Source organism: Centroberyx affinis, unplaced genomic scaffold (genome assembly GCF_046629955.1).
Source record: "Centroberyx affinis isolate AG114_WGS23_722 - 3 ecotype Tasmania unplaced genomic scaffold, CSIRO-AGI_Caff_v1 ptg004760l_1, whole genome shotgun sequence".
NCBI lineage: Eukaryota > Metazoa > Chordata > Actinopteri > Beryciformes > Berycidae > Centroberyx > Centroberyx affinis.
The window spans coordinates 95,922-108,423 of record NW_027282306.1 but is presented as its reverse complement, the minus strand read 5'-3'; the positions used below and the strand labels follow the sequence as shown (position 1 = coordinate 108,423).

The 12,502-nt window shown below is 41.2% G+C and overlaps 1 protein-coding gene across 1 annotated transcript; it reads left to right on the top strand.

The window, feature by feature from the left end:
- On the top strand, window positions 1-10,508 carry LOC139665992 (HMG box-containing protein 1-like). Its single transcript, XM_071545063.1, has 12 exons — window positions 1-115; window positions 979-1,086; window positions 2,177-2,417; window positions 3,845-3,971; window positions 4,472-4,583; window positions 5,037-5,146; window positions 5,613-5,769; window positions 7,192-7,336; window positions 7,910-8,028; window positions 8,956-9,145; window positions 9,630-9,771; window positions 9,903-10,508. Exons 1-12 carry the CDS (start codon window positions 22-24, stop codon window positions 9,918-9,920), a joined length of 1,563 nt encoding a protein of 520 aa, XP_071401164.1. The 5' UTR covers window positions 1-21; the 3' UTR covers window positions 9,921-10,508.
- The last annotated feature ends 1,994 nt before the right edge of the window (window positions 10,509-12,502 follow it).

Here is a 12,502-nt window from a genome sequence, read left to right as displayed (position 1 = left end):
ACGCCTGTGAACGTCCCTAACATGGTGTGGGAGGTCGTGACCCCAGCCGTGCTGTCCAGTGACCCCGGACACCGCGACCCCCTTCTGGCCCCCGAGCCACAGTTTGAACACACAGGTATCCACAGGCCAGAGGACAGAGAACATGGCAGGAGTCTCCGTTCATACATTTGTCCTGCATCAATACTGCAGACAGTTCTAGTCGTCTAGAGACAAATTAGTAGATTGTAACACAAAACTCTTACTGTAGAATAGAGATAGATCACAACTGTGCAAGCTTATAACTTAGAACTCTATAATCTACTAGTGGTAGGATAGTAAAAAAAATAATCATCAAATAATCATAGTTGTAGTGACAAATTTGTCATTTTATTTAAAGTGGGTTCCCTTTTCCTGGAAATAGCAGGAATGAGCAAATTACACCAAATGGCCATTGGAGGAAATAGTGAATAGTAAGATCAAATGATCTATTATTAAATATTTCTAATAGCCTAGAAATGTGATGTCATTTAGGAGAAATAAAATAAGATAATAATAATAATAATAAAAAAATAATAAAAAAAAAACAACAAACAAAACAAAAAAATGGCGATAATATTGTATATCACGATATTTTGGTGGGAGTAAATATAAAATTTTGGATATCACCCAAGCCTGTTTGTTAATGAAGACGAAAAAAAGTCCAAAAGAGCAAATCAGATGCATCCAAGTTAATTCAGCTGATTGCAGACAGCATGTAGTGTGTGTCTGTGTTTGGTTTCTGGGAAAAGAATACAAAAAACAAATCAAGTGGACGTGTTTTCATCCACTATAATGTAATTACTTTAGTTGACTAAAATCACAGGCTGCGTTAGTCAGTAAATAATTGATCAATGGACGAATTAATCAATATGTCATGACTGAAATCTGACTCAGTTTAAAAGCTGTTTTTGTCAGTGACTAAAATTTTTTGTTTTTCTGTTGGTGCGTTCTGCCTCCCAGGCGTGATGACGGACGCAGACAGAGACCAATCACAGGACGAGCTGCGCTGTGAGGAGCGCCTCCCCTCCTCGCCCGGCTGCCCCACCAGCAACACGCACATGGAATACGGTGGGGCTGGGCGATAATTCAATATTATCGTTTATCTATTTTGATATCGTGACACACATTCCTGCTGTCTGAATTGATGACGACAAGCAAATTTTACTTAAAAACTCTGATAAAATGAGGTATGGTAGGAATATTATTTGAATATTTCTGTTTTGTTTGACATCACACCTAACCATCACCATTCGGTTCAATGAGATGAACATTAATTTGATTATTTAACGTGATTTTGCATACATGAACCGTATCGTGATATATATTGATATCGAGAAAAATCCTTTTGATTATCGTGATATTGATTTCAACCATATCGCCCAGCCCTAGAATACGGTACAGAAGACTTGAACTACAATGTCTGTGTTCCCATGACAACGATACCTATAAAATCATCCAAAACCATAACTAGAACTGTATTTTTGTGTCGATCTCAGAGCAAATTTTTGGATGCAAAGCCAACGATAAAACATTTTCGACCAATCAAATTAAAGTTTTAAGAAAGACTGTTGTATTGTTGTAGTGTGAATATATGTAGTTATCGTTCTAAATGTGAATGAAAAATTACTTACTTTTTTTTTTACCTTTTTGCCGATGTCGCTGGACTCACCTGTTCACCAGGACAGGGACTGGATTCTAGAAATTTTATATAAAAAATGAACAGAGCATCTCTTTCCGGTAAACAGCACATTTCTGTTGATGACTCATCCTGAGACTCAGGGGGCGGAGACAAACATGTCATCCAATCAAATTTTGATAACTGTCGGGAATTATTCCCCCCACCGCCCGCTGCTTTTTCCCAGCATGCATCTCAGTTCAGCTGCAACATGGACGAAGGAGTGTTTCTGTTTCTGGCTGCTTCACCAAAAACTCTTTTCCCAGACGGAGCGATGGAGGCGGAGAATATTCCTCCACAACCACTTCCTTCCTCCATATCTCATTAATATTCAAATAAGCCCCTCCCACTGACACTTCCCGCCCGAACTTTCTGTTTCATTCAGAAATATGTCAAATACACAGAAGCAAATCACATTCTCCTTGACACTTCATGGGTCTTTAAGTGTGAATTTTGTGGTGTTCGTTTGTTTTCTCCTCCCAGACGACCTGCCGGAGCTGCAGGAGGTGCAGGAGGAGGTGGAGCAGACAGCGCCGCCCACCTACCAGGTGGAGGTGGGCGTGTCGCACCAGGAGCGGCAGGGACACGCACACACACACACACACACACACTCACACACACACACACACGGCCCGGCGCCTCCCGACACACACTGGCTCACACAGCTGGCTCACATCGCCACCGGACCGCAGAGCCCGCTGCTGCAGGGGTCTCCTCACAGCAGGTAGGCACACACACACACACACACACACACACACACACACACACACACACTCACACGCACGCACACGCACACGCACACGCACACACACACACACACACACACTCACACATTGCTGTTGACTCATCTACAGTATTAGTTCTACAGGAATACATAGAAAATAAAAACTTACAAGTCTTTGGATGAAGGGTGTTTGTTGGCCTCCATGTTAAATCTAAAAACAGAAACGGCTAAGACACACACACACACACACACACACACCCACGCTTCCCTCTGGTCTGCTACCAGCAAAAGTCAATAACAGATGAGGGTGTTCAGCGTTTTACATCGTTACCATATATACAAATACAGATATACAAATATATCCCCAAAATGTCAACTTTTCAGGAATGAAGACAAGAGAAGAGTGTTGTTTTTAACTTGATGATAATGTATTTTTCATTTTATCCCATGGGGTTCGAAAGGCTTTCATCAGCCCAAGAGACTGGGCAATTTTCTAAACCCATAGAGCAGTATGGAGTATATTAGTCAAGACTGTAGTTTATCAGGTTTTCACATGACAACAGCCAAATGCTCCTAAATATGGAAGCCCATTTCCGCCAGTGTGATGAAAAAAAAAAGAAGATCCTGCAAGTCCTTATGAGAAACTTTCTCAAAGTAATGACTTAGTATCTCAAAATAATGAGAAACTTTCTCAAAGATACTAACTCTTGAGAAAGTTTCTCATTGTTTTGAGATATTAAGTCATTATTTTGAGAAAGTTTCTCATTATTTTGAGAAAGTTTCTCATTATTTTGAGAAAGTTTCTCATTATTTTGAGATACTAACTCATTATTTTGAGATACTAACTCATTATTTTGAGATGGTAAGGCATTATTTTGAGATACTAACTCATTATTTTGAGATACTAAGGCATTATTTTGAGATACTAACTCATTATTTTGAGATACTAACTCATTATTTTGAGATACTAAGGCATTATTTTGAGATACTAACTCATTATTTTGAGATACTAACTCATTATTTTGAGATACTAAGGCATTATTTTGAGATACTAACTCATTATTTTGAGATACTAAGGCATTATTTTGAGATACTAACTAATTATTTTGAGATACTAAGGCATTATTTTTAGATACTAACTCATTATTTTGAGATACTAAGGTATTATTTTGAGATAGTTTCTCATTATAATGACTTACAGGACCGTTTTTTTCATCACACTGGCAGAAATGGGCTTCCATATCTAAAAGTGCCGGCTGCTAGAAAAATGAAAAAGCAGCACATGTGCAACTTGAGAAACAAAGTAGGGATTTATGGTTATTCAATAATTTTTGCAGATCACACAGCTAAATTTGCTTCCAGTGTTCTTAAACTCTTTGCTTTGGAGTAAAACAAGCTGAGGTCAGTTGTTGCTCTGTGGTTTTCAGCTCGTCTCCGGTCCACATCCTGGGCACCAGCAGTAACCTGCACTCCTACGCCCGTCCTCCTCCCGTCTGCAGCAGCAGCGCCCCGTCGCCCCCCAGAGGCCGGGGCAGGCAGCGCAGGCGCAGCAGGGTATGATGCTTTCCCCTCTGCTTCCTCCAGTGCTTCACCATTACCTGTTGTCTCTGTATCTACATCCAGACTCAAGTCCTGACTCTTCAGCGTTGCCTACAGCTTACCTTAACTCCCATCTTATCCGCCATTTATTTCTGTTTGTCTACTTTGCTGCAGTCTGTCAGTCACTTATTCTTCTTCGGAGCGTCTGGTATTCTCACATCCACTCAACACACAACCAAGCACTCTCTGTTTTTCTTCTTTATTCTAATTAACAGGCCATTGTTGAAAAACCAAAGCACAAACTGAGTTATTTATCTCACAGTGTGACAAGTGTGCGAGAAAAAAGAACCGATTCACGCTAAATTAAATATTATTGTGTTAGCCAAAAATCACTTCCAGCCACACTGTTTAGCTACTGTTCAAGAGCTATATGAAAAGAAAGAATAACATTTTATTATTATTATTTATTATTATAATGAATAAAAAATGAAAGATTCATTAATTTGTCTCCACAGACGAGCAGTGAGAGCGGCTCTGCAGTTTCCACCAGATCCTCCCTGTCTGATGATGAAGACATGGGCTGGAGCTTCTCCTGGCCCCCCACCGCCTGGCACTGCTTCCTCAAAGGTACACACACACACACACACACACACACACACACACACACACACACATACAGTATATACACTACAGTTGAATGATCAGATGAATACATGAGGGTGGAGATTCCCTGTTGTGCTGTTTTTTGCCAATTTAAATAACCTTGATCTTTGGTAATTTCATAATAATAATAATAAACTTTATTTATATAGCACTTATCAAAATGCAGTTTCAAAGTGCTGTACAAAACAGAGAGAAAAATAAGTACATAAAAAAGACATAACAATAAAATGCAATTACATAAAAGGCTAAGACATCAGAGGTTAAAAAAAGTTGATGTAAAATGTATTTGAACCTAAACACTGCTGCCTCATACTGTTTCAACACTTTCTTTCTTGCCTGCAAAGGTTTATACTATAAAATGTGAAATTTCAGTTCAAGTCGTCGTGTTGGTTTCTGAGCAGCTGTTCTCTCTGTCAGGCACTCGTCTGCGTTTCCACAGGGGCTCGAACGTGGAGTGGCAGGACGCCGAGGACCTGGACTCTGCTGAGGAAGACTCCGGTGAGGAGGAAGAGTCTGGATCTCTGAAGGTACGAACACAAGCAGTCCAGAGGCTGAATTGATCTGGAATTGATTTAAAATTGTTTGAATTGCAAGTCCATTGTTTTTTTTTTATTTAGTCTCCATCTTTGTTGCTCAGCCTCATCGCTGTGGTGTTTCTTGCACTGCTCTTCCCACAGATCACCTGTCAATCAAACAGTGTGGGCGGAGCTTGGATTTCTCTTTTCCTTGTCTGTTCAGTTCTCTTCTGTCCTGTTTAGTTTTTCTGTTTGTTTGGACTCAACAGAAGAAGAAGAACTGGGTAGTTAGCATGAGCAGCGATAGCCACCATGGCTGAACAGACAAAGAAGAGAGAAACTCAAACTGCATCAACAGAAAGTCCAAGCTCCGCCCACACAGTTTGATTGACAGGTGATCTGTGGGAAGAGCAGTGCAGAAACACCACTTTAACATCTTGAGTAAAACCCTTGGTGAAAGCTCCTCTGCGTCCTGCAGGGTTACGGCTCAGAGGGTCTGCAGCTGGTGGAGCATGTGGAGGTGGTGCTGTCCGGTCAGTCCGTGCTGCAGCTGACCTTTGACCCCGGTGCGTTCGGACACGCCCCCCTGACCGCCCAGTGCCAGCTGGACCACCCCTTCTACGTCAGAAACAAAGGTAGACAGACCAGATTAAAATGTATTGGATGGTGTGTGTGTGTGTGTGTGTGTGTGTGTATATCTATCTATCTGTATGTGTGTGTGTGTGTGTGTTTACAGTATAAAGAAACTGTAATCTATTCAGTTCAATTCAAACAACAGAGCATTGACTCAATTGTTTCTTAATCAGTCCCACCAGGATTTCACAGAGTTTTTTTTGTGATTATTGCGGCCAAAAATGCTTGATTTTGCAGCGGCTTTTCTCAAAAATTGCGATACAATTTGAGAGGTTTTATGTGTTCTTTGCGGTAAGATTGCGGAAATTGGGAAAATTTGCAAGCAAAGGAAAAAAAATTGATTTTTTTCTCTCTCTCTCACTCTCTCTCTCTCTCTCACTCACTCACACACACAGCCTCCGTCATTCTCTCCCACTCTCTGTTTTAGCTATTAACTCTTCCAAGAGCTTGAATTTTGCACTCACCTCGATTCTTGCTGCTTTTGTTTTGTTTTGCACGGTCTATGGCAGTAATTTTTGTTGGCAGTTGAGTTTTGTTCATCTTCCACCTGAATGCGCACTGCGATGACGTAAGTTACCACGACACGAAATGCAACAATTAGTCCAAATCACAAGCGGTCTGTTGATTTGGTCATTTCATGCAGAAAAGTTGCGGCAATTTTGCAAAACTGCAAGCTCTCGCAATTATTGCAGAGATTTCTTGAATTTGCGTTAATTATTGCGATCGCAAAATGTATTTATTCATTCATTCATTTATTTATTTATTTATTTGTTCCGCTCATGGTAATGCACAGCTCCAGAAAAGAAAAAAAAAGCAATTCACAATCAAAACACAACTCAATTTACACGTTCCATGGCCAAAAAGGAGCAGGGAGAAGAAAATCTTATTTTGCCCCTTACTCAAAACATAAATAAACAATAGAAATAGATGGTCTGTCAATTACAGTTACTTAACAACCAATACTTACAGTAACATGAGAAATAAAAAAAGAATCAAAAGCCATATACAATAATTCACCATCAACTAAGGAAACCCATCACCTGACAACTTCATATAGTCTAATTATTCTTTCTTTATACGTTTTCTTGAACTGAAAAGATGAAAGATATTTATGCAACCCTTTAATTCATTCTGTAGAGAATTCCACAGTTTGACGCCAACAAGTGAAATACACATCTGCTTTAAAGTGGTCCGTGCATACTGATGCTTCAAATTAAATCTCCTTCTATGGTCCTCGTCCTCTGAACTAAAAACAAACAACTTTTGTAAATTTTTTGGTAATACTCTGCTTTTTGCCCTGTACATGACTAATAATGTCATGTCAATTCGGGTTAAACTCAAGCTAGAAGGTTTTCACCATTTGAGTTTCTCTCCTGCTCTCTCTCTCTCTTTTCTTTCTCTCTCTCTCTCTCTGTCTCTGTCAGGGTGGTCGTCGTTCTACCCCAGCCTGACCGTGGTGCATTATGGGATACCCTGCTACGAGGTGGAGGTAGGAGATGTGTGCCTGCCTCCGGGACACAGAGACGCCGTACACACCGACGACTCGCTGGTCTTTGACACGTTCAGGAGGTAAAACACACATCTTTATGACCAAAGAACACACACAATCTTTTCAGAAAATGCTTCCAGACAAGGTGGGTGGTGCTGGGATGCATGAACTTACAGTTTTGGCAACTTATAATCAGTGCAACACAAGAATATGCTTCAGTGTAAATTTAAACTTACTCAAACTAGCGGGAAATGGAGGGATAATTAAAAATACAAGAAGGAATGGGTTGCATAAATATCCGAGGGTGTGATTTTGTAGGTTCATGAAACTGGGAAGGAAACAGAAATAGTAGGAGGAGGAAAGAAATAACTAGCAAACATATGAATGGCATAAATATAAATTCCAACCAATAAAACCATTAGAAAACAGTCCCGCCCCTCCCATCAAATCAAACTGCCCTTCTCTCCCTAACTGATATTCCATTGGTTTAGACATACATCAAACTGAGGAAGTAAAGATGCTGTTTCTTTAAACTGACTGGTATTCTCCTTTCAGTGAATGGCTCAGTGTTGAACGCTGCACTGTCTTATAAAAAGGCTGATCAGCAGATGGATGTGTGTGTGTGTGTGTGTGTGTGTTCCTGTCCTCCTCAGTTATGACTTCACCCCTCTGGACTCCTCGGCGGTCTACGTGTTGAGCAGCATGGCCCGGCGGCGGAGGACCTCCCAGTCCAGCGGGGGCGCTGTGTCCCCAGACAGAGACACAATGCAAGGTAATCCATGTGAAAGATCTTAAAGGTCAATCAGAGAGTTGTCGTTGAGTTGAGTTGTTGACTCTGAGGAAGACGCCCTGCTGGCTCCAGGGTCTTTGGGTCTGTATGAAGTCCATATAAGTGCCCATAATAGCTTTGTTTAACTATCGTCCTCTACTGTCGAGCACCAAATCCTTCTAGGCTTGTGCCGATTAGCGATCGGATCGTATGACGGCGATCGAACGGATGATGGACGATTGTTTTTTCCTAGCCGATGCTAGGAGTCGGGCATCATGGCGTCATGATGAGCGCTGCAGATGCGTCTTCTGGGACCCACGTGGGTTAGGGTTGAGTAGCGTTCCCATTGGCTAGTAGACTCCCGAGGCAAAACAGGGTCAGAAATCTGTGCTTGTAACCTGGATGTCACATGAACAGACTTCAACTTTGAGCGTCATTTTTCACACAGAGTTTGCTGCTCTGAATCTTTCATTACACATTCACAAAACTATTTCTGTTTGCTCTGATTTTTTTTTTGCAACCTCACATTTGAAATCATTTGTCCACAAATGTTATTTACACATTCACAAAATCTTTTCTACACATTTACACATTATTTTTGTTTGCTTAAATCTTTTTTACACATTCACACATTCAAATACATTCATGCAAAATGTTTTCACATGTTCACAAATGGTGATATACAACTGCAAGTCTCAAATTATTTGCAAAAATCATTTCACAAGCTCATCTTTTTTACAAGCTCAAAATCGTTTTGACTCTTTATTAAGCCCATAAATGATGGAGTGGAACCAGATGGACGCTCAGTCTGAAGATCAGACTTATCAGAGAGTAATGATCATCGAACGTCTCCGTTGGCTCGGGGCTTTGGAAGGGATTTAAAAAATAAAACGCCTCCAGTCTCAAAGTGAACTTGCTTTAACCCTGCAGACGGCCGCAGCTCCGGCCCCTCCCACTCCCACTCTCCTCACCGGAAGCCAATCAAGAGCCAGAACGCCGGCGCACCAGGAAGTAGTAATGCCACGCCCACTAAGTGCAAGCGGCCAATGAACGCCTTCATGCTGTTCGCCAAGAAGTTCAGGGTGGAGTATACACAGATGTACCCGGGAAAAGACAACAGGTAGGGGTGTGTGTGTGTGTGTGTTCGTGAGTGTGAGTGTGTATCCGTGTGTGTGTGTGTATGATTTTCTGAATGTGTGATGTGCATGTGTGTATGTATCTGTATATAAACGTGTGTTTGTGTGTTCATACATGTGTGAGTGTATGCACGTGTGTGAGTGAGCGCTGTGTGTGTGTGTGTGGTGTGTGTTTGGTGTGTATTTATGTTTGGTACGTGTGTGTGATTTGTCTGTGTATGTGTGTGTGGTGTATGTATGTTAGTATATGTTTATATGTGTGTGTGTGTGTGTACGCATGTAAAGCAGTCTACATCTCAATCTTGACTATCAACAATAATGTCCTCCATCTTACCCATCTCTCCTGTGCGTGTGTGTGTGTGTGTGTGTGTGTGTGTGTGTGTGTGTGTGTGTGTGTGTGTGTGTGTGTGTGTGTGTGTGTGTGTGTGTGTGTGTGTGTGTGTGTGTGTGTGTGTGTGTGTGCTGCAGAGCGATCAGCGTCCTCCTGGGCGAGCGCTGGAAGAAGATGCGTGGCGAGGAGCGGCGGGCGTTCACCCTGCAGGCCAAAGCCCTCGCCGACGAGCAGAAGAGACTCAACCCAGACTGCTGGAAACGCAAGAGAACCAACTCTGTGAGGGGACACACACACACACACATACACACACACACACACACACACACACACACACACACACACACACACACACACACACAAAGTGGTGTGTTGTATGTCTGTCTAACTTGTATTCTCTGTCCCAACAGGGCAGTCAGGGAAATTAAGGCTACAGACAGGAAGAGAGGACAGCTGACAGGAGCACACACACACACACACCCACACACACACACACACACACACACACACACAGAAACAATTCCTTAAGAAAAGAGGACTATGCCTAATTTACTAACTGTGCTTGAATATTACTTATATATTTTATTCTATATTTCTAATGACAGACTTGCCTTAATCTCCCAAAGTGAGGATTTTTTTTCATTTTTTTTTTTTTTTCAAGGATTCCCCCAAAGCTCGTTGCCGTAAAGTGAAGCAGGAGCACGACCAACAAGCTCTGCGTTTGGCGGCCATTTTGAGCCACTCTGAAGATGTCGCTTCCTCTTGCTTTTTAAAGGTGCGATGTGTTGCCTTTTAACATCAATAAATCATCACCACATTCATTTAGAGATATTAGTGTAATTACAGTAAACAAACCAGACCATCAGTGTCAGCCTCTATCAGCCTCTACTCTGCATCCTCCATTGTTTCTCCACCTGGTGGATCTGGAGGGAAATCTGCTGGATCGCTTTACGGCACAAAACAGGAAGAGGTTCTGTTCTTCCAGAGCAAACGGAGCTAAAGCTGAAAGAGTTTCTGGCAGCAGATGGTGGAAGGAGAGAAAGGAAGATGGAGAAATCACTTCCAACATGTTGATCCTCTTCAGAGAGGGGGAGAGGGGGGGCAGGAAGCAGCAGGGCTGATGGGAAATGTAGTCTTAATGTGGAGAAACACTAGAACTAACAATACTACTGGTGTGACACAGAGGAGAACAATCAGCTCCAGCATGGACTCACTGGTTTACAGTCATTAGACCAAAGTATCAGTTAATTTCACAATGATATATTGATGTTTAAAAATGCGACACAGCACCTTAGCATCACTCACCAGAGAGGAAGTCCTGACATTTTAACAGAAAATTCTACTCAAAACCTATTTTTCCAAATCAAACCGAGAAGCAGATCATCAGGGTTTTAGCTGCCATTGGATTTCATCTCCACCAGTGATTTTACAGCAATGTGGTAATGAAAAAAAAATACTTCTTTTAAAATGCTTCTCAGACTTTTTCAGTTCAGGTTATTTCATACCAGAGGCTTGAAACAGGTGGAACTTGTGGTGCTGTAGTGTTCTTTTTTTTTTTATATATAGCAAAAGTAGCAAGGGAGTTCAGTGAATACAGAAAGTCTATTTTCTCAAAATCAGATATTAAGAAATTTATTATTACGCAGTATATGCCTGTATTTGTACTCAGTGTATTGCACAAGACTATATATTTTAACTCTGCTGGCCAAGGGGACGTTTACTAAAAAGCCAGAACAGTGAATTTCTGCGACCTGTAACCTCACTGGGAGCCTGTTTACCAAGCCTCAGCTCAGAGGACTGCTTATAAAACAAAGTCAAAGTTGTACAAATGAGAGAAACTGATGGATTGAATCCACTTAAAATATTTAGTTATTGAGTAAATTGAAATATGCCATTATGTAAAAAAGTATTGTCATAAAAGTAAGAAATTGACATGGGTATGTTACAGAAAAGTGCCACTATAGCAGAGGCAGCAGGGTGAAGTAGTGAGACCCTTCAAACAGGACTGGAGTCAGACTGTGTCAGTCAGCATCCTCCCTGCTGAAGTGTCCTTGAGCAAGACACTGAATCCCTACCAGCTCCAGACCCTGACCCCTGACCCCTGACCCCTGACCTCCCCGGAGAGGAGCAAGAGAAAAGAGAATTTCCCTACAGGGATCAAGATAGTGTCATATTATTGTTTTTGAATCTAACATCTCCATGTGCCATAATATAATGAGAATATAACATAGGTTGTGTTTTATCAAACTATATCAGCGTATAATCAAGGAAATTTAAGTAAACACAGTTTACCAAAAGTCAAGGAGCACAGTGCTAAAATGTCACAAATTGGAGTTTTAGCTAAACATTTCTCAGAGGTAAAAATTATCTGATTGGTTGAGTTAAACCTCAGTGGGCGGAGCCAAAGAACCACAGTTTTTCGGAGTGCATGTTAGCTAACTGGCAAACTTTAATAGCAAAGAAGGAACTCTGGTCAAAATATACATAAAAATATAAATGCCAATGTCTTATTTTTTCATTCCTTCATGACCATGGCATCATGATGTTGAAGCTCAGCAGCTAGCTAACGAGCTTACCTAGATAGCTATAGGCTAGTATGGCTAGTTTGAACTTGAAGGTCAGCTAGCTAACTAGCTAACCTAGATAACTTAGTATAATAGATTGTATTGTTTCAGTTAGCAGCAGAGCGCTAGGCTTCATAATATTAGCTTCCTCCTCTCTTTCCTCTTGTCTTTTTCACTGAGCTTCAGTCTAATGTTACTTAGGCAGAAAAACTGGTTCTTTGGCTCCGCCCACTGAGGTTTAACTCAACCAATCATATTATTTCTGCCTCCAGAGCAGCTCTGCCTCTGAGAAATGTTTGTAAAACTAAAACTACAATCTGCTGCAATCTTATTTTCTTCCATATAAAACCAATGAATGAAAACAACAGCGGTGTCATGAGGGTTTTGTGAACTGAAGTTCATACAGCGGTGAGAAAGTTTGAGAAACATCCAGAATTTTCTGCATT